The 27,645-nt window shown below is 52.1% G+C and overlaps 1 protein-coding gene across 5 annotated transcripts in view; it reads left to right on the plus strand.

The window, feature by feature from the left end:
* TOM1L2 (target of myb1 like 2 membrane trafficking protein) overlaps window positions 1-27,645 on the plus strand; it is a 140,467-nt gene that overhangs the window by 103,691 nt on the left and 9,131 nt on the right. For 4 of the 5 annotated variants that reach the window (XM_010600227.3, XM_064279395.1, XM_064279396.1 and 1 more), the window contains 7 exons: window positions 910-1,065; window positions 4,059-4,175; window positions 14,699-14,832; window positions 17,348-17,396; window positions 17,844-17,967; window positions 19,757-19,874; window positions 20,958-21,033. In XM_010600227.3, coding sequence (XP_010598529.2) covers window positions 910-1,065; window positions 4,059-4,175; window positions 14,699-14,832; window positions 17,348-17,396; window positions 17,844-17,967; window positions 19,757-19,874; window positions 20,958-21,033 — 774 coding nt within the window. Of the gene's footprint in view, window positions 1-909; window positions 1,066-4,058; window positions 4,176-14,698; window positions 14,833-17,347; window positions 17,397-17,843; window positions 17,968-19,756; window positions 19,875-20,957; window positions 21,034-23,736; window positions 23,827-27,645 lie in introns of all 5 variants that reach the window. The other variant, XM_064279398.1, reaches the window with a different exon arrangement.

A 27,645-nucleotide genomic window follows, 5' to 3' on the forward strand; every position in this document is an offset into this window, starting at 1 on the left:
GATGCATGCATGTGATGCTACTGTCCCCTTGCAGAGAAGCCCCCACTGGTACAGGCGGTGACCACTGTCCCCTTGCAGAGAAGCCTGGAGTGGTCTGGGTGGTGACCATTGTCCTCTTACAAAGAAGCCTGTACCAGTACGGGTGGTGACGACTGTCCTGTTGCAGTGAAGCCCGCACTGGTATGGGTGGTGACCAGCTCCTGGGGGCCTGGGGAGAGTCAACACAACTCCAGAATCGGGGAAAGGTACCTCGTCCCCATATACCTGGCCTTGCCGGTTCCCTGAGTGAAATGGGCTTCAAGGCCAGCGTGCCTACGCAGGTCTCTTGGACCAGGTAAGGTAATGTCCAAGAGGTTGTCTGAGATGCCCAAAGGGAAATTATAAGAAATGTCCTTTCCAGAACATTGTTCTCATTATGATCCCTGCAAACTGCTCACCATGCTCTGCGGGGTAACCATGGCCTGTTTCATTCTTCTAATTAAGGCCAGAAACAGCATTGTTGTGCCTGTAACTAGAAAGGACACTTGGTACACTGCACGTTACTGTTTACATTAGCCTGCTTGTGAAGGCCCAGTTGTAGTCTTAGGGTACCCAGTACAAACTCATGATCAGCAAAATCTGATAGCAGCCCTCCCTCCACTGGGACCCAGCAGTTCAGTGGTGGGAACCACAAGAGCGTGCTCACAGAGAATCTCCTTCTGCCTCATGAGTTGTTCTACTATCTGTGGAGGAGAGCAGAGGGAGGTGCCGTGGGGAGCCTCATCTGACAGAGTCCGTGGCCAGTGGCAGTGCTGGCTCCGCCTCTCTTGGGTGACAGTGACTGGAGGTGCTGTCCAGGGTGGGGTAGGCCCTCCGGCCCAGCAGCCAGGCAGTTTAAGTGAACAGAGGACTTTGTTGTTGCCGTGCCAGAGTGTCCCTGAAGTGGATCCAGCCGTGACCATGCCCAGGCCCCAGTCGCAGCCGAAGACGAGTGCTGGCTCCTTTTCCTCGCCTCCTGCTCCCTTCTCGGCTCCACAGGCCCCGCCTCTGAGTGTGACTGGCCCCATCACAGCCAACTCAGAACAGGTACTTGCATACTTCCAGGCCTCAGGCAAGCCAGCTGACTGGCCTCTTCCACCTTTCCAGGAAACCATAGAGGCCTCCCCATGCCAGGTACTTGCTAGGTGTTGGGGACACAAAGATGGAAGGGCCAATCCCTTCTCTTGAGGGCTCAGAAGAGAGTGGGAGACCAGATGCAAAGACAGTCATGATGCAATGTAGTCTGCCCGGTAAGGCGCAGGCACAAGTTATCTGTGAGCAGAGCTTAGCAGTGGTTGGAGGGCAGTTGGCCAAGGGAGCTGACAACAATGGGGGTCTTGAAGCAGGAGTAGGGGCTGTTGGGTGAAGTGGTGCTTAGGGCAGTGGCGCCAGTAAGTCCAGAGGTGCAGAGGAGCCCGGCTCTTTCAGACAAATTGGGGTGTAGGTGCAGGGTCCGATGGGAGGAGACCGTGGCAAAGGATGCAGCCAAGTCCTGGGGGCAGGGCTGAGTTGCGGAAGGCCTTGTATGTCCTTCGGAGAGGTGCAGATGTGTCCTGTGAAAAAGGAGAGCTGTCAGAGGTTTTCATAGAGGTGGGTGACATGCTCAGCAAGGTCGCTGTGATGGCCAAAGTCAAGGTTAGGGCTAGGGTCCACCTGTATCCCAGACACCTGCCCACCTTCCCTGTGTCATTTCCTGATGAGCTAACACAATTCTAACCCCAGATTGGATTTTTTAGATGAATTGTGGAGGCAGATTTTTAGATGAATCTATGGAATTTTCATTTGTTAAAATTTGGGAATTGGTCAGACTTGGAAAAAAAACTATCAAATGTTTATATTTTCCCAAAATCCTTATTTAATATTGTGACAATGTCATTATTAGATAACGTCATGTAAACAAAGGGTCCAAGTGTTAATGTCTTGTGAGTGGAAATATGATGCCAGGACTGTACAGTGATGTTCCTTGCTAGCTCTGAAGCAGGAGGTAGGGTGAGCAGGAGAGAGTGAGTCCAATAGGACTGGGCTGCTAACTACTGAGAGGTTGTGTTCAGCTCATGTTACCTCGGGCTCCTCATCAGCAAAATGGTGATGACCGTCCCCTCTCACCCACAGGGCAGTCATGGGCATGACAGGCAGGAGGGAAAGGGCCTCTTGAGAATCACCCGATGCTGTGTGTACTCAGGGGCAGGAAGCAAGGCCCACATCTGAGATGTGGGTTTACACTGGCCATGGGCTTCAGTTCGGTGTATGCAGTCCTTCTTACCAAGAATGGCCAGGACCTTTCCTAAAAAGAGGCCGTTGGGAAGGAGATCTCCCTCTACAGGCCCTGAGTCTGTAGACAGAACTGTGCCCCCTTCTACTCAGAGGGAGGGCAGAGCGTCTTGAAAGCTGGACAGTATTGAGACCTTTTGCCGACTTGCTGCCAGTGAGGTGGAGCTCTGGAAAAGCTCTCCCAGCAGCTAAACAGCGAGAGGAGGGCCTGGGTGGGTGACAGGCCATGGGGAAGTTGGAAGCAAAGACAGACAGGTACCACAGCATTCCTGGGCCTCCCTGGTCAGAGCGTTTTCTCAGCTAAGACTTTGGAGAGGGCACTGTGGACCATCCACCAGGAGGAGCCCAAGGCAGAGACCAAGGCACTTGGGACCTAGATCATCTGCCTGGATGACTATTCACCCATCCATTCCTCCACCCAGCAAACATTTATCGAGGCTTCTTGTTCTTGTCCCCTAAGAGGCGCCCTTGAGTACAGGAGCAGCTGCTATAGATACTGTGATGGTAGGCTTTGCAGTGAGTGGTAGGTGAGGAGGAGGACATAGGAACGGTCATTCCACTTCAGGGCAGGGCAGGGCAGGGCATCAAGAAAGGCTTCCTCGAGCACGTGTTGTCGGGCAAAGTCAGAAGCCAAGAAGAGTGGTATCCACACCAGCCTCTGGCTGTCTCAGCAGGAGAGAGGGAGCTGACAGTGTATGTGTGCCAGGCACTGAACTGGCATGTACTCACCTGAACCTCAGGTAATCACAGCAAGCCTGTGAGGTGCAGGTATTATCAGCACCTTTCCGTAGGTGAAGAAGCTGAGGCTCAGGTGAAGGTCCGTCTGTGGCGTCACAGCTGCAGTAGAGCCCTGTGCTCATAGGAGCCTTCTGGTGCTCCTCCAGGTGTCTGGGGCAGCTCTCGACTTCCATCCAGCGTTACTGGTCTCCCATCCCTGAGGAGTATGTCTGTGGGGCCAGATAGGCATTTCTGTGCAGCTTCTTTCACAGTGCCTCAGGGTGGGGGACCTGACCTGACCTGGGCACAGTGCCGGAGGCTGAGGAGAGGCTCATGGCATTCCTGGTGCAGCAGAGACGGCTCGTGCCTGAGCCCAGAGCCAGGCTTTGGGAGCTGCCCCTTTGGGACAGGCAGCCTGGATAGTTTTCCAAGGGGTTATGGTACCAGTAGGGAGCTGGGTGGGTTGAGGTCTCCCTGGTAACCTCCCCTCGCTCCCTACCCTCATTTTTGCGACACCAGAAAAGTGAGGTTCACACCAGCCAGCCTCCCAGGGCACTGTAACAGCTAGAGCATAAACTCCCAGGGGAGTGAGTCAATAACCACGGGGTTCATAAAGTAGGTCAACCCTTAAGGTCCTTGGAGACCGCACACTCTTGCACTTTCATTTAAAGAGCAGAAATGGAGGCCTAAGGGTCAAGTGACACATCAGGGACACGTCATGGAGGAGCCAGGACTGAAAACCAGTTCAATTCTTCCTCTTCCACCATGCAGAACCGCTACTGCAGTGTCACGGGCCAATCATCAGGGACCACAGGCTTCTGGTGACCAGTGCCCTGTAGGATGAGCTTACCTGTCTATGGTTCCCTCAGCACTGCCACCACCTTTGCACTCGAATTGGAGTGAGACTGGAAGGTTTCTCCAATGGTGCACATTCAGAAGTGTGACCTAGATTTCACTGTGAATGGGACTATCAGAGCTAGTGTGCTCTGATACTCCAGGCAAAGCTTGGCTGACCTCTCCTCCTTGCTTTCCTCCTTCCTGGGCCTCAACAGATTGCCAGGCTGCGGAGCGAACTAGACGTTGTTCGAGGAAACACAAAAGTCATGTCCGAGATGTTAACAGAAATGGTCCCTGGGCAGGAGGATTCATCCGATCTGGAGTTGCTACAGGTGAGGAAGACCTCATCCAGGGGCCTGCCGGTGACACTCTACTGCACACACCTGGGGCAGCCCCCAACTTGGGGCTGCGGCAGTGGGGTGGGGTTAGAGGGCACTGTTGTCACTTAGCCTCACGTTTCCTGGAACCGTCAGACCAGTACCAATTTACACCACCAACTGGGGCTGCTCTCTCTTGTTTTCCTTAATAACATTTTTTTCCTGATTATAAAACGCCAATTGTAGAATACATGGCCATCAAAAGAAAAAGGAAATACCGAGAAGGAAATAATAATTTTCTTTAATCCCAGTATCCATGAATAACCACTGTTGACATTTTGATGCATTTTCTATGCGTACAGTTTTGTGTCTTGGATTGTTCCCTTAATGTTATATCATAAAACATTTTGCAACAAGGCCTCTTAAGCCTTTAGTGCGGTAGGAACCCTTCTAGACACCCTTGACCTCCAAGACGTTCTTAAGACTGAGATGAAGCTTGAAGATCCTTTTCATTTCCGAAACTCTGAGGATTCCCAGACAGAGAGGGGTTTGCTCATATCATGGCTCCAGGGAGCTGTGGCTAACTGTCTCCCCAGCCTCTTGGCCCCTGCACACCTGGGAGCGTGGCAGAAAGGGGCTCCAGGAGCGGGGAGGTTTAGAGTCCTGCCTGTAGACTAGAGATCAGGGACCCTGCCTCAGGCCTGCTTCCCAAACCAGCCCAGCCCTGCCCCACTCAGAACTCTCTGGCTTTTGTAGAGGATGGCAGCAGCACTGCCCTTAGGAGCAGCGACCTTCTGGAGAGGACTGAGAAGAATGTTGTGAACTGGAAGTGCTGCATCTCACTAGAGGGAGGCCAGGTGCTTGAGTGAACAGGTCAGCAGCCAGGCTTATGGGGCGAGGTTGCACAGTGCCTCATGACCTGCTTGCTGCTGCTGTTTTTGTCTGGCATGCAGTCACTCATTGGCTCACACAGGTAGCCCACGCAAGCTCTGCTTTCATGACCTGCACTTCAGGAGTGCACTCGACCAGGCACAGCCTTGTTGCAAGCTTCTCCTTGTTGCACCCCCTCCCCTCTGAAGCCCTTAGCTTCTGTGGGGGCACAGGTGGATGGAGGCCTGCTATGAGTCTAGTACAGAGCAGAGCCCTAGAGGGGCAGAGATGAATGAGCCACAGTCCCCGCTCTGGAAGAGCTCCCAGCTTAGTGCAGGAGACAGGCAGGGAGGGCTCATTTCCGGAAGTCGCAGTGTCAGGCCACTCCTGAAGCCAAGACGAGGTTCCTCAGCCCAGCCTGCGTGGGGAGGATGGCCTCCCCTGAGTTCCCAAGCCTTCCTCTAAACTGCTGCGTCTGGGCAGGCTTCCTCAGCTCAGCAATCTTGCTGTTCACTTGCCACTCACCATGAGACCCAGTCCCCTTTAATGAGTCCTTGCTGGCCTTCACTCCCAGCTGCAGAAGGCGCTCTGCCAGGCTTTACCACCATGCACAGGAATCTGAGGTCAGCCCAGAAACTGAGAGGGCCTCTTGAGGCCGCTTCGTGCTGTGTCAGCGTCGGAATTCCTGCTGATGGGGGTTTGCAGTGGACAGAGCCGAGCTCCTGACAGCAGGAGTAGGCTGAACAAAGTCAAGGTGCTTCCAGGCGGACAGAGCAGAGCCAGACAGCAAGAGCACTGTATGCGTGTGCGTATGTGCATGTGTGCGAGCATATGTGTCTGTATGTGCGCACGTGTGTGCGTGTGTGTGTGTTGTTTTTTTAAATAAGCCCAACAGCCAAGACAAACAGAACCTAATCTCCTGGCGTCAGCTCACAGTTTTCAAAAATAGGTTGCTTCCTATGATGTTTTTCTTTCTTCTGTTTTGTTCCAGCTCTGAGCCTACCAACCCTCCTGCTATCTTATAAATCAAACAGGGGAAGAACTATTCTGGGTGCCAGTGGGAGGGCAGGAGGCTCTCCGTCAGCATGGGAAAGCCAGGCTTTGGGTAGCACTGTGTGAAACAGACCCGGCTCCTCTGGCTGGTGGCATCGCTCCTCAGTCATTGCTGAAAGCATCTTTCCTCTTCTTCCCCCGGCCGTTGGGAGCCAGCCGGGCAGGGTCTCTCCAGGGTCGGGGTCACCCCAAACAACAAGCTTCCTATGTGGGAAAATGCCACAGCCTGCTTGGAGTGTGATGGGCTCAGAATGCATCCCAAGGACCCCCTCAGTCAGGCTGGAGGGCAGCCAGCTTGCTCAGCATGGACATTCTCCAGAGCTCCCGGCACTGGCCGGGGTCATGGAAGTAAGCACATTCATTACCAGCTGCAATGTACATGCCAACAGGAGCTTCCTCACCCAAGTGTGGTGGCTGAATGGGAGGTGGAGGGAGTGGCAAGCAGATGACAGCACAGGGCACACTGACCTGACAGCTTATGTAGAGCAGCAGGGAGGATTGGTGGTGAGAGCCATTTGTCTGAGGACTCCAGAGAGGTGGTCAGCATTGAGGGGAGACAGAGACCATACCCCTTGCCTCTGGCCTGTGCGGGAGCTCCCAGGTCAGGTGTGTCAGGACACCAGCCAGCGAGCCAGCACTCCTCCTCTGGCCATCTGTCAGTCCTTCTCACTTGAGCCAAGCTGGAAGAGACTTTCTGGGCCACTAGGCCAACACCAACCCCACACTCAAGTTTCCTCCTCAGCATCTCGCCTAGTACCCGCTTGACTTTTCCTGCCACCCCCAGTGATAGGCCATTCTTGGCAGCCCCTGGAGGCACTCTGTGCTAAATATATTTCTTTGTTAGAATTCGGGCAGCAGCATGGCAGGGTAGAAAGACCATGGACTTTAGAATCACTCAAGTTCAAATCCTGACCCTACCAGGAGCTTGGTGACTTTAGGGAAGTCACCTGATCTCTCTAAGCCTTGTTCCCCTCCCTCTGTAGATGGGAAGTAATCATTCCTCCTTGTAAGGGTTGGAAATCATATACGTAGAGTGCCTAGCCCAGTCCTAGGCGCAGGTAAATAAATCCTCTGTAAACCGGAGCTCCCATGGTGAGAGTTGGAAAATCCTTTCATTCATTGAGCTCCAGTCTGTCTACCTGCACCTTCCATCCTGCCTATCTTCTTTGACAGTAGAACAAAACTAATTCCTCTTTCACACGGCAGTCCTTAAGCCTTTAAAGACTGCAGTAACTACCCCTCCCCATCTTGACATGGTGTAAGTGTGGCTGTTGGAAGCCCACCTTGTAAATGAATGTGCACTTCGCAGCAAGAGGCAGGCATTATAAAGTCGAGACTTCCATCAGCTGAAACCCTCCATCTCTTTCCTGTGTGCCTGTCAGGCTGTACCTTCCTCTTCCTGTGCCTGAGCACTTGAGTCTGGGGCTTAGAATGTGAGACTTTGCATTTATCCCTGCTGAAGCTCATACCCTTAGCTGCAGCCTGTAAGGTAAGCTTCGGGAATCTTTGAGAAGTCTGTTTCTGCCATTTGATGTGCCCTGTCTCTCCCAAATTAGCCTGTTGAACTTTGTCTTTGATTAATAATAACTTGATTAATCCAATCATACCAAAAACGGGCATTCCTACATGGCCACCTATTGGTAATAAACGAGTCCTCCTCCAAGCCGTTTCTTCTAATAGCAGATGGTATATTCCCTCTTGGCTCTTGCATCTCATTTCAACAAAAATGGAATGGCCACAACCGTTTTCCCTAGAGAAATCTGGTTTATTCTACATGTGTAACTTCATTATTCCCCCTTTTCTCTTCAACAAAGAATGTCTTATTCCTTCCCTCTCCTTTGCAGCTACAGAAAACAGATCTTGAGGACCTTATCCTATGCTCCTTAGAACTTGGAGAGGGTTCAGAGAAAACCCATAAAGATGATTAAAAGATATTTTTGTGAGGTGGGAATGAGAATGTCCCTTGAAGAAAAGTTAAAGGCATTGGGATTAATTAGACAGAAAGAGAGGCTGTTTTAATAAGGTGTTCTGGTAGATGGAAGTCTCGTGCACAAAGAACAGTGAGGACCGGAGATGGAGGAGCCAGAGCAGAAATCTTCAGCACTTGGGAGACCCTGTCCCACTGTTGCAGAGTGGTGAGGTGGCCAGTTGAACTGTGAGCTCTGGTGCCTTAGGACCGGGAGAACACCACTCTGGCTGGCTGGTTTGGAAGTAGAGGGCTGCAGAGGCAGGTCTCCCAGCTGAGCCAGCTGAGAACCTGGCTGTAGCTGACGCTGTGGAGTGCCAGGCGGCTGGGCAGCTGGCCTTTGGGTTACAGAAAGCTTAGTGCTCCATTCTTTTTGACTTCCACTTCACTTCTTTTTAAGACAGTAACTTAGAAGTTTGGAGAAGGAGATGTTGAACCTTTCTCTGTGCAGAGACCTGTGGAGATCCCTGTTTCAGAAGCCTGCAGCCAGAGTCGTTGGGCCTATCCTTAGGTGCAGCTCTGGAAAGCCAGGCCAGGCTGCTCTTCAGATTCGAGCATCTCAGCTTTGCCTGCGGGGTGGGTGCCTCTCCCCGCTGCCTAAGCAGGAGGCAGTGGGGAGAGAGGCAGCAAAAGCTTCCCCCGAGTCATTGCATTTAATGTCCTCGGGCTGCATTCTTCCTCCAAGCCAAGGTTATAATTTTAGAGCTAGTAGAAACCTCTGAAGTCATCTAGTACTTTCCAAACATTTTTTAAAGCAGTGGAACCCTTTTCTCCATTAACAGAAGTCCACAGAGGACCACGGTGTTTAAAATAGATTAAAGCAGAGCAGCCTGGCTGCAGTGGGGGTGCCTGAACCCGTGCTTTGAGGCAGCTGAGGCATCTCAGTGGCATCTGCAGAATGTCACCTGCATCCACCCCCTTGCTTTACACATGGAGAAACAGGCCCTGAGAGAACTGGAGATGAACATGTGTGCAGTCCTGGGCTACTTGCTGACAGCAGTTAGCACCCAGCACCCAAATGGCTGGGGCTCTGTGTGGGAGACCGAAATGGGCCTGTTCTCTTCCTGTTCTGGTACTGGGTATGAGTACCCATGTTTTTGAGACACTTCCTCCAGGATTCTGAGGGATTTGGTTTGGTTTTCCTGTTAATTCCTCCGACAGTCCTCAAGGCCTACTCTTTGTCCTGGGGCTTCAGAGCTTTATGGTGGGAGCGAGGGTCCTGGTCATCACAGGTCAAGATAAGGGCAAGCTGGAGGCCTACTTGGAGAAGGAGTTTGATGGCAGTCTTCATCAGCAGGGGCCTGCAGGGGTGTGTCCACAGTGCTGTGGGAGTCTCAAGGGAGGAAGGGTGCGAGATGAGGCCCCAGAACACATGCTGGGTGGGTGGAGGTAGGGAAAAGGGAAAGCAGGCAAAGCCAACGCTGCAGAATGTTGATGGAGGATCTAGGTAGTGGGTATGCCAGATCCCCCGTAAAATTCTGTCAGCTTTAGACATTTGCAGGTTAAATATTGGGATGGGATGGGGGAATATCCTGGGGCCTTGAAAGATGACTAAGAGTTTGTTTGATGGAAAAGGAGGTGAGGAGACAGTATAGCCAGAGGGCCAACTTCTCAGGGGCCCCTGAGCAATGTGGGCAAGGGCCTGAGGCCTCTGCCAGCCTCCGAAGCCTGAGGTGTGTTTGGAGACGGGCTTGGGCTCTGCTGGGAATTTTGGAAGGGTGGCCTTGGACCTGTTTCCCGCTACACACACACCTGCCCCCACCCCCTCAGGCTTGTAGGTCCTGAGCCTGTGATTGGCCCACAGTTTGTACGGGGCTGACAGACATTTTCCCTCTCCCTTCCCCACCAAGGGCAGCCAGGGCTTGCTGCTGGCCACAGGCACCAGGATGGGACCACATCTTTCAGCAGAGACCGGCCTGGTGGGGTCTGCCTTTGCTGGCAGGAGTGGCTCTGAGCTGCAACTTGAGGTTCTTTTGCTCATCAGAGGTTTTTTAGACCCTTGAATGCTAGAGCAAGGCAGAGCCCTAGGCACTGGCTGGTCCAGTTCCTACCTGCATGTCCAGGAGGGGATTGATCCCCACAACAGCACAGGAAGTGTCTCTGGCAGATAAGCAGCCACTGCTAGCCTCTCTTCTCTGTCCCCACCTCCCAGCCACATCCTGCTCCGCATCCCCAGCCTTCCACCTCTCCATCAGGCTCCTCGGCCAGGTCTACTGGCGCTGCTCTGTCCAGCATTTGGGCCAAGTGTTGGCATAGTCTCCCTTTCTCCTGGGCAGGGGAGGGGAGGGAGGGCTGGTCTTTTAAAGTCAACCTAAAGCCACACCCCCTTCTTAGCCCTAAGGCAGTGGTGGTGTTTGTGTTTTTAACTACCTTTTTTTTTTTTCAGTGTAATAAGGAAACCCTGATGACCTAGTGGTTAAGAGTTCAGCTGGTAACCAAAAAAGGTTAGCAGTTCAAATCTACCAGGCGCTCTTTGGAAACGCTATGGAGCAGTTTTACTCTGTCCTATAGGGTCACTATGAGTTGGAATCGACTCGACAGCAGTGGGTTTGGTTTGGTTAATGTAAATAAGGAGCCCTGGTGGCACAGTGGTTAAGCATTGGGCTGCTAACCAAAGGGCCAGCAGTTCTTACCCACCTGTCTGTCCTTGGAAACCCTATGGGGCAGTTCTCCTCTGTCCTATGGGGTCACTATGAGTTGGAGTCAACTCAACGGCAATGGGTTTGGTTTAGAGTATAAATAAGAGCCCTGGTGGCACAGTGGTTAAGTGCTCAGCTACTAACTGAAAGTTTGTTGGTTCAAACCCATCAGCCACTCCTCAGGACAAAGATGTGCTAGTCTGCTCCTGTAAAGATCACCCATTGCCCTTGAGTCAATTCTGACACATAGTGACCCTGTAAGACAGAGTGCAACTGCTGCATAGGGTTTCCAAGGCTGTAATCTTTATGGAAGCAGGCTGCCACATCTTTCTCCCATGGAGTAGATGGTAGGTTCGAACTGCTGACCTTTCGGTTAGCAGCCAAGCGCTTAACCACTGCACCACCAGAACTGCCCCATAGCATTTCTTTACGTATTACAGCCTCGAAAGTGCTATGGGGCAGTTCTATTCTGTCCTATAGGGTCACTAAAAAATCCACTGGATGGTAACAGGTAGTGTAAATAAGCTACCTGTGTGATCGTTTTGCATTGTTCTCTTGAGTCCTTGTTGGAGTTCTTCACGTAGTAGAGTGTAGCCGTTGCTTTCATATGTCTGGGCGTGTTGTGTTGTATTTTGTGTGCTGAGGCCCTGGCTTGCCATGTCAGCTTCCCCACCAGCACACTTCATTTCTGTAGTGAGGCTCCTGCCTCACTGCTGGCTTTCCTGTGTGACGCTGCTGTCCCTGTGGTGATTGGGTTCATCCTGGCTAGTCCATCAGCACACGTGGCAGCCACGCTGGAGCAATCTGAGGCCAGATCGGCTCTGGCAGCCCTCTCTTAGCTGGTGTGGGAATAGGAGTCAGTCCCCATTGAAGGAGGTGACATTTTGCTGTGTTTTACTTTTTGCTAAATATCTGTATCCTCTACAATTACTTTTTGGTGTTTGCCTTTTGTTACTTCTAAGGCTCGTGTGTGTGTTTATAAATGCGTACTGCTGGGTCATCAAGATGTGGGAAAAGTCCTAGAGTGGGAACATTAGATTCTGGGTGAACAAGAATTCCCCATTTCTGAGAGAAGAGTGCTGGGAAGAAGACTGAGCTCAGATAGGTAACTACGGAGAGGACAGTGATGATGGTTTGGGGGGACCGAGGAGTCAGAGTGCCTTAGAGTTGAGGTCCCCGAGACCAGCCAAGCAGGAACACCAGGCTAATGACCTTTGGCGCTGCCCTCCCTGCAGGTCCACCCTGATTCTGACCCTTCTCCTTCCTCTATGGGAATATGGTCCCGTTGGGCTAATGGGGCCTGGTGCTCCTGGGAGCACCATGTTGGGAGTAAGGAGAGCAAGATGGTGAGCATGAGGTGATGTGCTCTAAACCCCACACTCCCAGGAACGACACTGCCTTCTCCAAAACCTAGGGTGGGGAGTCTTAGGAGAACCAAGAGTGGGAGTCTGTGCAGCAAAAAAACGGAAGGTCTGGACACTGGGCTTGCTTCCCGATTGACCGAGAGAGACTGACACCACCACCCGGCTTGGCAGAGGCCACAGAACAGGGTGAAACTGAGACAAAGGGTAATGCTGCCACAGCAGGGAGCCAGCACCCAGCAGGGTGGCCAGGGCAGGGCCTTTCGGAGGGGGGCACTCTTCGTAAGGTGAATGCCAGGTGACTTGTGCCCAGCTGCCTAAATCAGGGTACCTTCTACCTGACAAATGCAGCTGCACTCGACAGAGTCCACGCAGCCCATGGGGGCTGGCTTTGTTCCTCAGCTGCCCCTCAGGAAGGAGCCCCAGCGAGCTGAACAGCCCTGGCAGGTGCAGCAGCGGGAGCAGACCATCCCAGCAGTCCGGCCTTTGGCTGAGCAGATTGTCTCTGTGATGGCCAGGTCTGTGGATGGGCCCCACTCTTACCTGCAGGGTCAAACCTAGGACACTCATCAACCTTCAGAGGGAAGTAGCTGTGTGTGTGCACGTGTGTGTGTGCGTGTGAGTGTGCCTGCTTGTGTACGTGTAAGGGAACACTTGATACCTTGGACTGTGTGTGTGTACATGCATGTACGTGTGTGTGTGCGTGTACCCAGTTGTGTATATGTAAGGGAACACTTGAAACCTTGGCTGTGTGTGTGCATGAACACATGTGTGTGCATGTGTGTGTGCACACCTGCTTATGCACGTGTAAGAAACTACTACTGATACTTTGGCTGTGTGTGTGTGCACATACGTCTGTGGGCATGTATGAATGCACACACCTGCTTGTGTGTGTGTAAGGGAACACTTTAGATACCTTGGACTGTATGTGTGTGCCCATGCATGTGTGTGTGCATGTGTGTGCATGCACCCACTTGTGTCTATGTAAGCGAGCACTTTTGATACCTTGGACTGAATGTAGGTAGAAGGAGTGCAACTTGTCTGAATTAATTCACTTGAGAATTTAGGGAGTGCCTATGTGTTGGTAATGGAGTACTAGGGGAACAGGGACAAGGGACACCGTATCTGCCCTGGCTGGGCAAGGACAGGGAGGATGTGACACATTGATCGAGCAGATGGCTAGTGGGCTTTTTCACCATGCGTGGTCTGGTGCAAGGCCTGAGGGTAGTAAATGGTGGTACCTGCCTCAAGGAGTTTATGACCTGGTAAGAGGAAAAACCTGGCAGATATGAGGCAAAACGAAGAGCTAAACAGAGGTGGCCCCTGTCTGCTATGGGTAGATCAGTTGCTTCTAACCGGGAAGGATTTCAAGAGGAGGTTGTTTTGGAGCGAGGCTGTCAGAAGGAAGCTGCCCCCCACCCCACCCCTGCCCCGCTTTATCCCTTACCCCTTAACTCACTGGTTTGTTAGCTCCTGCCAGTATTCAGGTAGGCAGGGTCAGTGTCTGGCCTCAGCTTCGGCTATTCACAGCCCATTGGGACTGGAGATTGCAAATGGGCAGTGCCTGTGGTCAGGGATACTGAGGGGCCAGCATGGCGACCTACCATTTCCCTCCTCTGTAGGGTCCTTCATCTTGCATTCAAGGTGGCAAGGTGCACCTGCAAGCATTTGAGGGAGCTACATAAGCAAGTTTGAATGAGCACACCAATAAGGCTGCTGCTCCAGAGCAAGGAAGACTTAGGAAAACAGGCCATGAAGTAATAAGGCCCTGTCTTCAAGGCACATTGCTTCCAGAGGTGGAGAGCAGCTCCGATGGGGACCAGGGGTGCACGGTGTTGTCGTTGGCAAGCTGGCGAACTCTGTGAGCTCACTAAGTGCCTGTCCTCTCTGCAGGATGACAAATATGCCATCAAATGTATCTAATTGCTGCCATAAAACTGCATTCATGCGGTTGCTAGGAGTACAAACAAATATCTTTGGTGGGGGGGCCTTTTACTACTACCAGTCAATATTTTAAGTAATCATATCCTTTCACCCTCAAATTCCACCTCTGTGAACTTGACCAATGGAAGTGCTTGTACAAGTGTATAAGGGTGTATGTGTAAATGTTCATCATGGTGTTATTTGGGTCGGCCAAAAAAAGGAAGCCACCATGAATGCCCATCAGCAGAAGAAGGGGAGGTAGGTCATGGCACAAACATGAAGGAGTGGTGGGGCGGGGGAGGGTGTTGGGGATATTCTGTGGAAGAGAAAAAGCAAGCTGCAAAGGTTCTCATTTCTATATTTTAAAAACTATGTGTGCAAACACGTATGTACATAGCACTGTATCGGTCTGTACATATGCCTATCTGTTGACAGAGCCCCACCATCCTCCAGGATAAGGTAGGAAGTGTCTGTTGGAGAACAGGAGCAGGTCTGCTGTGCCCTGACACCCAGCCAAGCCCCCGTGTCCGTCATGTGGTCCCAGTTTCCCTGTGTTAAATGGACTTGAGGGAGGGGACTTGACTGCATTCTACAGACGACTGTTGGTTTATGAACAAGCATGTACTCATTTTGTGACCTTTAAGAATCAGTACATGTTTTTTTAAAGGCAATAGAAGGTGACAGAAAGCAGAGCCAGCATGCTAGCCAGGAGTGTGTGTTCCCTAGGAGCTGAACAGGACCTGCCGGGCCATGCAGCAACGCATCGTGGAGCTCATCTCCCGTGTGTCCAATGAGGAGGTCACCGAGGAGCTGCTGCATGTCAATGACGACCTCAACAATGTCTTCCTCCGATATGAGAGGTGGGAGCCAGGCTCTACTTTCTTTTCCCTTGAAAAGACTGTTGCCATAACAGAGGGATTTTTTCATAAACAAAGGAGAGAGATTAGAGTGGGAAAATACTCATCAGAGATGCTAATTTGTTCCCAGATGACAGGGAAAATGCTTCTTGTTCTCCTGGGAACCAGCAGCAGGAAGTTGACTGAAGAATTAGGCTCTGCCCTTTGTAAGCCTCAGGCTGCTCTGCCTCCCCTACTACCCAGCTCCAGAAAGGGGAGGGCTTGGCTGGAGCTTCTTCTGCACCTGCTGTTTTGATGATCCTTTGAATTTGAAAAGGATTAAAAAAAAAAAAGAGGATTTCCTTTTCAAATGCCAGTGTGTCTAGAGTGTGCAGGAGATGCAAGCAGGATGTGTGCTGAGAAGCTACTGCTTGGGGACACAGCTCTTATTTCTTGCGGCAGCCAAATAATTTTCAGGTTTAAGGTAACAAGCCTTCTCCAGAGCCTTCTCTCAGGGAAAAAGTCGGAAACATCTTACTGAGACACAGTTTTAAAAACAAGGTGTAATGGCAGACAGCATTTCCATCCTGTCACCCAAGAGGTGCACCATAGAGTTTCCTGATTGTCCAGTGTTCAAACCAGAAAGGACCAGGCCAACCTTTCCTTGCAAAGACAAGGCCCCAGAGGGCGAGAGACCTGCCTGAGTTCCTCGGTGGTGCAAAGTGACTCACAGCTTATTATGTGTGTTAATCGGGAGGATGATAACGGGTCATTTGGTTCGGTATGATAGACACTTGCATTTGCATAACACTTTGGGTGCATAGATGTTGATTTTGTTGTGATTGTCACAACCATGGGCTTTGTCTCAGCTTCTACTGTTTAGGTAGCTTTGGGTGCCCATTTGACAGATGAAGAAAGCTCTGCAGTAGGAGTGTGGGGCCACGCAGGAGGCCCCAGGCATCTGTTGGAGAACAGGAGCAGGTCTGCTGTGCCCTGACTTCCAGCCAAGCTGCCTATGTTGGTCACATGGTCCCAGTTTCTCCGTGTTAAATGGACTTGGGTTTTAACCTAGTAAGCCCATTTAAGCCCCTCAATATATTAACAGGAGCTATCACTGCCATCAAGTTGATTCTGACTCATAGCAACTCTAAAAGGACAAAGAACTGCCACAAGGCTGTAAATCTTTACAGAAGCAGACTGCCCGTCTTTCCCCCGTGGAGTGGCTGGTGGCTTTGAATTGCCGACCTTTTGGTTGGCAGCTGAGCGCTTTAACCACTATGCCACCAGGGCCCTTAAGAGATGGTAAAGTGGGTGTTTTCACCTAAGAGTCCACCAGTCCCAGAATTACAAAGGATCCAGGGACGGAGGTTGGGGCCGGTGTCCCAGTGTGCTATCCTGGTTCAAGTGCTGCTGATAATACAAATTGTCACTCAAAGAAAGTGAGGGAGAGGTACCCCAGGATTAGAAATTTTTCAGAAATATTAATGTTCCCATTCTTCTCCTAAAGGCTACAGCTGAAAATACCACATAAGTCTTTTCTTAAAACCACAGTTGGCACCACTGCCTGACTTCCTCATCCTGCCTGGGGTGCCTTCCTCCCTGGGTACTGACCCCAATGAGCCAGAGGACAAGCATGGGCTAGCATATCCCACTGGAGCCCACTGCTCCAGACTTAAGCTGGAGATGTCTCTTAGCTACCTCTTCACCCATGGCATTTGGGAACTTTTAAATATGACAGCAGAAAACTACTACTCCCTCTCTGAGTCCTACCCACAAGTGCTTTCATGCTCTGCACTGGTATGAGAATGACTTGGGTATAGTAGGGAGAGGCATGCTGCAGCTGCTCAAAGCCAAGTCCCATCTGGGGCTAACTGGCCAGTGCAGAGGCAACTCCCGCAGACCCGCCCGGCTCCTTGCAGCAGCCCTTCACCGACTGTCCAAGTCCCCACAACTCCGTCCACCAGGCTGTGGCCAGGGCCCGAGTCTGTCCTCCTTCTCTTGTCCCCTTCCCGCCCCTCCCGGTTTCCTCCAGCAGGTTGATGAGTTTACAGCTAATGATCTCCCAAGGAAGAGCACTTCTTCCTCCCATCCCCAGAACTGAGGGCATTTTAAAGACTTCAGCTAATGACTCCACACCATGGCTCTATGAAATCAGGAGGGTTGCAGTTACTGCCTGGTTTGTAGATACACATGGGAGACACCCAGGGTAACGTGGCAGGGGCAAAGTTTTGGGCCCAGGTGTGGGGGTGACTGGTGAGGCTTATAATATCTTCCTCCCTGATACCCACTAAGAGTGCTCATGTGAGAAGCAGCCCTCCTTCAGGGGGCCCACGCAGAGGACTGTGGGGACAGTGTGGGTGTGTCTGCCCCCTCTCACCTGCCACCATGTGGGGCTGGTTGGTTTCCTTTCTCAGAACCTCTGTCTCACTGGCCTTGCTGGCCCTCAAGTCCCCAAGCTCTTTCCAGCTGCAGTGAGCCCTGCATGGGTCACATCGCAGGCACCCTCTCTCCTGACCTCTGCTTCTCCTTCCCCCATTAGGTTTGAACGATACAGGTCGGGCCTATCGGTACAAAAGGCCACTAATGGAGTAAGTATTTCTTCAGAATTCTCTCAAGGCCTGAGGCTGAGCCAGCCTCCACGTTGTAGTTGTCAGGGAGACCCACCTCTATTGGGCCTCACCTCCAGCTTTCGTGACTGAAGGGCAGCTCTGGTGGAACAGTCCTTGGGGAAGAACTAGCAGGCACACCCCTTGACCATGCTAGTGTGGCCAGGCAGTGGCGCTTACAGTTGTCATTGTCCTGGTGACTCAGCTGCTCTTAAGTGAGGGGTAGGGGGGAGGAGCAGTGGGCAGGGGCTCACTAGCAGCCAGGCCCCCCGCTTCAGACCCCTGAGAGTGGCTGAGGGACACCACCTGGCTTCTGTGTTGGTGCCACGGATGCTTCTCCACATGGAACTCCGTGTGGTCACCTGCTTGCTTTGACTTCAGAGTCGACACAGGGCTCTGGAGCTCACTGCTAGTATCATGTCCTGACAGGTACTGAATGAGGTGACCGAAGACAACCTAATAGACCTGGGGCCGGGCTCTCCAGCTGTAGTGAGCCCCATGGTGGGGAACACAGCACCACCGTCCTCCCTCTCCTCCCAGCTTGCGGGCTTGGGTGAGTGTCTCAGGGGCACCGTGGGCCTCCCTCCCACGGCCGCCTCTGCAGGCCCTTTCCTGGCTGCCACTCTGGGCTAAGGGCCCCTTTCTGTCTCTTTATTGAAAGGCCTGGGGGGAGCCTTCTGTGGAATCTGTGTAAAAGTGTATTCCTATATCCCAGCCAATTGCACCACCTTCAAGTCATAACTTCTTTCCCGAAAATTAAAGTTTAACCCTGTGTTGGAAAGCATGGGTAGGGGTCGGACCTGGAAGTTGTTTATTTGATTTATTTTTTAAAGAAAAGTAGCTTGCTAAGTTTTATCTGGAATATTTGCTGTGGTTGAAATGATTTCCTTTTGTATATCAACTAGGCTAAGGATGGCAAATAGGTTTCAGCTTATGGCTGCTTGGAACTCAGGGTTGAGAAGGATGCTGAAGACACATCAGGGCTTAGAAGATGAGTTTGTGAGTGATTGGCAGTGTCTGCCATGGCTCAGAAACAGGAAATGATGGCACGGACATATTTGGCCTTGAACTATACCAAACCCACTGCCATCAAGTCAATTCTGATTCACGACGACCCTATAGCACAGAGTAGAACTGCCTCATGGGGTTTCCAAGGCCATAAATCTTTACAGAAGGAGATTGCCACATCTTTCTCCTGCGGAACAGCTGGTAGGTTTGAACCACCAACCTTTTGGTTAGCAGCCGAGTATTTAACCACTGCACCACCAGGGCTCCTTTGAACTACACCATCTACCCAAAATGCTCCATTGTTTGATACGTAAAAGAAACAGCCCTTGTCCACAGTCCATTCAGTTGAAGTATGTGTATAGCTCTAGATGTTGTAAATACACCGGTTGATGTCAGTTTATAACTGAAACAAAATTATAATCATGAAATAGCTAATAAGCATGACCCCTTCAAAATTCTCTCCTATTTTCTGTTTTTCTTAATATTCCTCTTCCTACATTTGATTCATTTCTGTTGAATTAAGGCTTTATTTAGTGACGATCAGTAGTTTTAATTCTAGCTTCTTAATAGCTTGTGTATCTGTAGCTGCTGTTTCTCTAGTGAAACAGATTTTTGTGCCTTCCATCTATTAAGCATGTGGGCACCAGACTTCATACCTAAAATTTAAACTGGGTTTTGCCACTGTCCTTAAAAACTGTCAGATTTCTCCCCTTAGCTTCTGTCCCCGGCAGCTGAGGCTTAGCACCAGCCTCGTTCTCCACTAAACTCTCCCTGGACCCTGTGCCTTTGTGTCTACCTTGGACCCTCTTCTCCCCCCACCAAAACCCCACTCATCCTTAAAGACCACACCTGTGTCAGCTTGAGTCTTTCCTGGTATCATGAGCTAAGTACTGCTGTTGTTTCTTCTTTAAGCCAAGGACCATGTCACAATCAGTTTGGTCCACTCAGAGCTAGTTCTGAACGTTCCCAACTGGGTGCCTAATAAATGTTTGTCAAATAGATCAGTGACCCAGGCCCTTAGAAATTGTGATTGAGCTCCTGAGGAGCTCACTGCTAGGGGCCTTGTGGGAACTGCAGTGAAGTGGATAGACCCCGCCCGCCTTTGCCACAGCAGTCTCCTTTCATTCACAGCGTGGGGTTGAGCGGCTGTTCTCTCTGCACCGAGACTGCCACTCTGCGGGTGGATGCGCTGGGAGTGACTGAGGAAAGTCCTGTGGCCCCCTAACCCCAGAGCTGCACCCTTAAACCACCCACTGGTACCCTAGCTTTGGGCCCCTATTAAGTTCCTAGTCCACACTCTTCTCATCCTCCTCTGGCTTGTTTTGTCACCACAGACTTGGGAACAGAGAGCGTCAGTGGCACCCTCAGTTCACTCCAGCAGTGTAACCCCCATGAAGGCTTCGACATGTTTGCCCAGACGAGAGGGAATTCCTTAGCTGAACAACGCAAAACGTATGTGGGGACCCTTTCAGTGGCTCTCTAAAGATATTCAGGGGGAGGTGATTGACCCAGGCTTGAACACAGGTAACACAAAGATGCCTTGATTTACTGGGGCCAGGGCTGCCAGGGGCTTTACAATATAGATGTGAGACTTGGCATGCGATGCAGATGCCGGATGAATGCCAGCCATCTTCGCCTCTGCCACCTCTGGACTGACTGACGGCGATGCGATTTCTCCCTCAGTCCCGAGGAGAGGATACTCTTTGCTCCCCGGGCTGCTGCTACAGAAAACTTCCACCTCAGCCCGCCGTTCTTCTGCAGGAGCTGGCAGGCAGGGGCTGACCTGGTTCCTGGCAGCCAGGTGTCCCTGCTGAGGAGTTAATGCAGCAGCTCCCTGGCAGCAGCCCTGGCAAGGATGAGCCATATAGGGTTGAGGGAGTAAACTCGGAAGTAGACAACCCTCGGCATCTAAGGGAAGCGTCAGCCCTTGCTTCCAGCGTCCTGTTCATCCTCAACACGGGTGAAGAGCGCTTGTCCACCCCTTTCCCTGGGACCCAGCATTTTGGTACATTCAGCTCTTTGAACCCCATGCTCAGGACTCAACAGGTTGAACAGACACCCAAGGCTTTATGTACCCTTCATCAACAAAAATTGTGTATAAAACTGATACAGCTAAAAGGGTCTGGGAGCAGAGGAAGATACCCCCCATAATCAGTGGCAGCCCCAGATCACAGATTGTAAGGCCACCTTCCTTGCTGCTGAGGCTGCTGTTTTTAAAATAAGAATTCATATTACCTCAAGGAGTTTCAAGACGCCTTTGACATCCTGTCACTGAGCTTTAGGGATGTCCCAGAATTGTTATTTAGAAGCAAGAAATTGAGTTGCACAACAACAACAACATCCCCAATCCCAGAGGAAACCGGGGTGGAGCTAGCACAAGCACCTGTATCTCCTCGCTTTGCTGCAGCCTGCAGAGCCTGACCTCAGCGCCTCTGCCAGAATGCGAGGCTCCAGGATGCTTTCCTGGATATGGAAGGTGCTAAAGGCCATCCGTAGAGCGGGGGGACCTCATGCTTCCTGTGCTGCTGTCCGCAGGGTGACCTACGAGGATCCACAGGCAGTCGGGGGACTGGCTTCAGCATTGGACAGTCGGAAACAGAGCTCTGAAGCGGTAGGTCTTTAACTCTGCTTTTCTGCCTGGAGTCCTCTGGAGAGAAGTCAGGCAGTTTGGTGAATCTGCTGGATAATTAAACAGAAGTGGCTTGAATGGAGGGCAGGGACATGCTGGGGAGAGGCCTGGTACGAGATCATCACCCCAGCCCCAAAGTCTGAAGGCCTAGCGAGGTGGGAGGCCTTCCCAGGGTACCCATGGAGCAGGGAGCAGGCCAGGATCCACTGCTAGGAGGGTCTGATCCCAGAGCACCTGCTAGTCCTGCCCTGGTGGCTGAGCTGTCAGGGCACAGGGCTCCTGTGGCCAGAGAAAGGCCCTTCTCCTGTGTGCTCTGACAAAATCATGACCCTTACAAAGAAGGAAATGCTGGCCTGAGCCCCCGCTCTGATGGTGGGTTGTAGCTGGCCTGACCAAGAGTACCAGCCCACTTAGTAGGCCCTGACAGTCAGGACAGGATGGGACAGCTGGAGGAGCAGGGTGGGGCTCCAGGAGAAAATGTCTGGGAGGAGCAGAGCTCAAAGGGGAAACCCTTAGAAGTGGAGGAAGGGTGCTTATTTGTGCTCCCAAAACATAGCCTCATATACAGTTTCTGTCATTGCACGGAAAAAGATCTGTGTCTTACTGCTTCTTATGAGATGTTTCTCTCTTTTGTCTAAAAGAGAGATGTGTATGACCGTGTGTGAACATGTGTCCATGTGCAGAGGGCGAGGATGGAAGAAGGCTGTAGGGACCGCTGCTCCAGACCGGCTGGAGCTCCTTCAGAGGCCCTCGGCTGGCCAGAAAGGGGCAGGGAGATCTTGCCCCAGGGGCCTCCTGCTCCCCAGGCTGAGTGTGGGCCCAGCAGGCAGCAGTGCTGTGGCTGGATTCCATGAGAAAGCTCACCTGAAGGAGTCCACATCAGGCCAGCCTAATGAGATGAGGGGGCTTGGCCCCTGGCACTGGCCACCAGGGAACAAAGAAGACACATTCTGGCCTGCCAGCCACTCCTGTGCCCTGGCTGCCCTGGGTTCCTTAGCACCCTGTCTTCCCACAGAAGGGACTGGATTGGGATGCCCAAAATTTACGCAATGGCCATGGCCCTATTTCTCCCTTTACTTAGAAACAGAATTTCCTCACATCTGCCCAGAGGGCCAGTGAGAGCCTGGCCAAGGGCCCGCCAGCACACTGCCTGGTGAGGACAGCCCCTCCCCCAGAGGACCCTGGCCCAGCCGACCTCATTTGCTGCCCATGCTGGCTGCACTGCCTGCCTGCTCCCGCCAGGGTGTGTCATCCTGCACCCCTGCTATTATCAGTGGCCCCGCAGGGATCCTAGCCAGTGGGTGGATCAGAGAGGTCCCGCCCAGGGGATGGGGTTGACTTCAGACCTTCACCCTTTGAAAGCAAACCTGGCTCAGATCCTCCTGCTGTCCTCAAAGGTCTTGATGATGCCAGCATGTTTTCCACATGGTGGTGGGTTTTTTAAATCGCTTTTTGTGTTTGCTGCTTGCCAGGGTGATGCCATGCCCAGGGCCTTAGCGATGCCAGGAAGCAGGGTACTGTGCACCAGGCTCTGGTGTAGTGAGTGGGGGCCAGAAAGGGGCACTTCCCCCTGGGCACAAGTCCAAGGGGACACCAGTCGAGGCCCAGAATGACACTCCGAGGCACCACAAATATGAAAGGCAGCTGACTGAGGCAGCCGGGCAAGAGGGGGGAAGATGTTTCTGCTGATGGGTCACTGCTGTCAACGTCTGTTCATCTTGAAATTGGGGGGTGGTGCAACTTAAAGATTGCTCTGTGGGCACTTGGATTTGGGTGGTGGGGGGGTGCCCCTGGATGCTCGTTACTCTCCGTGCACCTCTGGTGTGCACACACGTGTGTACAGATGTGCACCTTCAGGTCATTACTGCAGGTCATGTCCTGTACCCCAAGCCGTGCTGACCTGGGAATGAAAACATGCTCCCAGATGGATAGCTGGGGCGAGGGAGGAACTAGAAACACAGAGAATTAGGGGAAATGGTGTAGCTGCACCACCAGGGTGCAACCAAATCAGTAGTCCTAACTTTAAATTGGGCCTCTGGTGGCACAGTGATTAAGAGCTCAGATGCTAACCGAAAGGTCAGCATTTGAATCCACCAGCCGCTCCGTGGATACTCTATGGGGCAGTTCTACTCTGTCCTATGGGGTCGCTATGAGTCAGAGTCAACTCGAAGCCAATGAGTTTGGGTTTTTTTTTTTTTTTTTAACTTTAAATACTTTAATCATTTTTAAAAAGGCAATAAAAATACAATCAAATTCAGCTTTCAGGTTAGGTGTTTAGAAAAAAAGAATATGCAGGCAACTAGAAAGGAGGAGAAAGAGAGAAAAAAAAGCAGGAATAAGTTAGAAAAAAATGAAGTGATTTTGTAAAAGCTGATTCTTTGAAGAGTGCGTTTCCTGCAAAGCCCTGTGGCCCTGAACAGGAGAAGCAGGCCTGGCCAGCCCTCTCTGACCTCACAGAGGCAGCCCAGGCTTCAGGAGGCATTGGCATGAGTGTCTGTTGGGATTCTTGGTTGCTAAACTTTTCTTCTTTTTTTCCAGGCAGGTAATGGGGACGTGGGAGAGGGGAGGGGGGCATGGGGTCACATTTCTTCTCATGGCAATCGACTCTGAACAGGGATTTTCTGTTGCTACAGTATGTTCTATTGACTTCTTTATCATGGGTCTTGCTGTGACTTCTTTCTTTCTGGGACTTTTCTGTCCTCGGCCCAGCAGAGAGGTAAAGGTGGGGACTCTGACCTGGAGCCTATAGACAGCTGGCTAATAGCCCAAGGAATGGTGAGAGCTGACCAGCAGTGCCAGGCCTGTGTGCACCCAGCCCCTTCCCTGTGTAACAGTCCACTGTCATCCTCTGCCAACCCGCAAAGCCCCGGTGGACCAGACAGTACAAGGCCACTCTCTCCTCCTAACCAGGATGCCAAATTTTCCCTCCTGTCTTTGAATAATCTCCCCTAAGCCACAGACTTCCAGCCCCAGCAACACCTTCACTGGTTTTCTGAGGTCTGTGACCTGAGCCCCAAGGGTCAGGGCCATTATCGATGTTGGGTGGTGGGCAGGGCTTCCTTCCTTTTACTGTCTCTGGAGCTTTCGGCAGTATTCGCTTTTCCAGGATGAGCACAAGCTCCTGGGCCTTTTGCTTGGGTGGAGGGTGGGGGGTATTTCTGAAAGAACAACCCCCGCAACTGGCCAGTCCAAGAAGCCTGTGGGCTTGGCGGTCCTAGGCTCGACAAGTTTTCGAGTGTAGCTATTTATGTCCACTAAGTCACAAACAGAGTGGAGATCTCTCAAAGAAAGGCACACGAACACCAGGAACAGAATAAGAAAACAAAGCCCGGGGCAGGGGGAATGATAGCAAACACAGTTTGTCCTCATGAAGCAGAGCTTTTCTGGCAAGAGACCTTGTCCCACTAGGTGGTTCTGAGCTTGCCTGAAGAGGAGGTGATCTCACCCTAGGTGGTTGCTGTGGAGTGACAGTCCCCTCTGATGAAGCAGCAGCCCTCACAAAGGACCTAACATGGAGACACAGCACTGTGTGCGCATGCATGTGTGTACTTGTCCGTGTGTGCATGTGCGTGCAAGAGAGTGTGTGTATGGGTGTGTGTGTGCATGTGCGTGTGTGTGTGGTGGGCTGGCTGGAGAAGAGGAAAGACGACAAAAGAAATGAAAGCGTGGGTCTCTGTCCTGCGGGGGCTCAGCTCTAATCGGGGCAGGGGGCACTAGACACAGTGGTGAAGAAGTGTAGCTAACCCCTGTGTGCTGTGCCAGGAGAGGCCCAGGCAGGTGGGCTAGAGGCCTGGGACAGCCAGCAGCACAGAAGGTCACCTGCCTGAGCAGAGCTGACCCACATGCAAGAACTTGGCCCAAGTAGGACCATCCAGAACCATGGGGGGGAAGGTGCCTGCCTGACCCCCAGCTTGGAGCTCGTGAACTTCACACAGCCACGCTAAGGTGGAGCAGGCTCCCCCACCCCCACTGTAGCAGCAGATAGCACGCTTCTGCTCGGAGTGAGAGGGCAGTTGTTTCTGGGCCAGGACCCAAGGCCGTTCTGACGTGGGCTAGCCGGGGCCCCTTGCTTGCTACTTCTGGGGCATGCTAGGACTGTGGCCCATGTGAGTGGCCTCAGAGCAGGGCTCCTGGAGACCATGTCTGCTCCACCGTCCAAACTGGGAGGATCCAGCCCATGTGTGTGTCCTTGTGCCTATTAATCCTGCAAAAAAGGATACTGCCCACATCAACTAGCCTGAGTGTGGCCTCAGCTGCTGGTGGTGGCACCTGTCTCTGCCCAAACAGGCTGCCTACACACTGCCCTGTCCCCACACAGAGCTCCAGTCCCCGACATCCCAGAGAAACCCCACTAACAGCTAACCTGGCATCCCGCCTGTCTGGCTGCAATTTTTTGTTTTTTGTTTTTAAACAATGTTTATTAACTGCTTTGCCCTGTTTCCCGTAGCGTAGAAACCCTGAGTCGTCCCACACCTCCCGAGTACAAATTCTTTACCTGGAAACTTTTTGTTCTACTGATTGAGGCCAACAGACTTTTAGACTGTTCCTCACAGTGGGGAAGCATTATGGGAGGATTGCGCAACTTCTCTGGAATAACCCCCAGAGCTACAGGTGTTGTCCTGTTCTGTTGAAAGCCACAGTTAGAATTCCTGCTGGGCTCGGACTGTGAGGGGCTGTGCTCCCCAGTGCTGGAGGTGTCATTGATATCCAGCACAGAAGTTTGGTGACAACATCAGGTTCCCTAGCAGTGAGCCAGCTGTGGCTCCCAGGGACTCTGGGATGGGTCCCAATGGCACTTGGGCACTCCTGCCTGCCTTCTGTGGTTCGAGGGTCTTTCTGCCTCTCCTAGCTGGTGATCAGCTGGGATGTCTCCTAGATGCAGGTGGCACCCAGGAAGATACTCTGATGGGAATGACTATGAGTCACCACAGAACAGAGTGGGCTGGGAAAGAGCCTAGGCATGTGAGGGGTAGGGGGAGGGTGGCCCCTAATCAAGGCCCCCTCAGGACAGATGACCCTCCTGGCCTGGATTCAGAGCCACTCCCACCTGCAGACCCAAGTGGGAGTCAGAGGCAGCCTGCAGACCAAAATCTGCAGCTCTGATGTCTGACAGGCCGGCTTCTCCTCAGACTCTGAAGCTGGGGAGGACTTGTCCAGCCATTGCCTCAGCCCAGCCACCATGTCCTGCCCTGCCTCCAAGGGAGATGGCTGTGTTCCCTTCCTTGCCTTTTCCCTCTTCATATCTCATTACTTTTCTTTCTCCCTATTCCACACACTGCCTTCTTTAGCCCACTAGGACTAGCCTTTAGCTTGGACCGTTGCCTGAGAAGATGCTAAAACCATGGCACGTCAGAGCCAACAGGGATCTTAGGGGTCAGCTGATCCCACCCCTTGCTGACAGATGAGAAACTGAGACCTCAGAGGGGCTGATGACTTGCCCAGGCCCTGACACTCAGTGCAGGCCCCTCTTCTAGCCATAGCCTCTCTTCTCACCAGCCTGGAGCAGGGCTGCCTCTTCCTCCCTCACAGTTCCCTGAGTCCACATTGTTATAGTTATGTACATGTTTAGTCTGGGTCTGAAAGCAGCTACATTATTCAAAGAAACTTTACCCTGTTGTAATAACCAAGGCATTTATTTACCAGGGCAGGAAGTTTATATAGCTAAGGTATTGTTTCCAACCACAAGAAACTCAACCCTTGCCTTCTATTGTATAAGCCTAACTGTCAACCAACGCCCTGGATCCACAGTGATTCATACCCTAGGCCAGGTGTCTTTCGCAGTCTAATGAGACGATTCCAATAATTTCACACATCCCTGGGTTTCTGAATTAGAAAACAGAAGCACCAATGTGAGGGCCTGTGCCCATGGTGGTTCAGTAGTAGAATTCTAGCCTTCCACGAGAGAGACGTGGGTTCAGTTCCCGGCCAAAGCGCCTCTTGAACAGCTACCGCCCGTCTGTCAGCAGAGACTCGTGTGTTGCTATGATGTTGAACAGGTTTCACCAGAGCTTCCACACTAAGATGGACTCAGAAGAAAGGTCTGGACATCTGCTTCCAAAATCACCCTATAAAACCCTATGGATCACAACAGTCAGATCCACAACCAATCATGGGGATGGTAAAGGACTAGGCAGCCTTTCATCCTGCTGTGCATGGGGTCACCATGAGTCGGGGATGACAACAGTCAGAAAGTCAAGGGATTCGGGGTCACTGAGTGTTGAAAGCTAAATGTTACCTTAAGAGTCACCTTACTTCACAGATAAGGAAACCAAGACCAAGAAAAGGAAGTTGCCCAAATGATGGCACAGGAGCCGGCACCCTGCCCTCTGTTCCCCCTGCCCCACCACCTCTCCGAAGCACCTTAATATGTGAGAGGAAGGCTGTCAGATGAAGATGCTGGGGCCCAGAGAAGCGCTGTGGGACGATGCACCCAGGGCTGTGCAGCCTGTGCTGCCAGGCCCGGAATTGAGCCCTGCCTTGCCCAGCGTTCCCGCCTCCTCTGCGGTGCCCCTTGGGCTGGGTTCGCCTGAGCTCCTGGGCCTGGTCTGGAGGATCTGGAGGTTGCCAATCCTTAAACTTACTTAAGCATGCCAC

Source organism: Loxodonta africana, chromosome 2 (assembly GCF_030014295.1).
Source record: "Loxodonta africana isolate mLoxAfr1 chromosome 2, mLoxAfr1.hap2, whole genome shotgun sequence".
In the NCBI taxonomy this organism is placed as follows: Eukaryota; Metazoa; Chordata; class Mammalia; order Proboscidea; family Elephantidae; genus Loxodonta; species Loxodonta africana.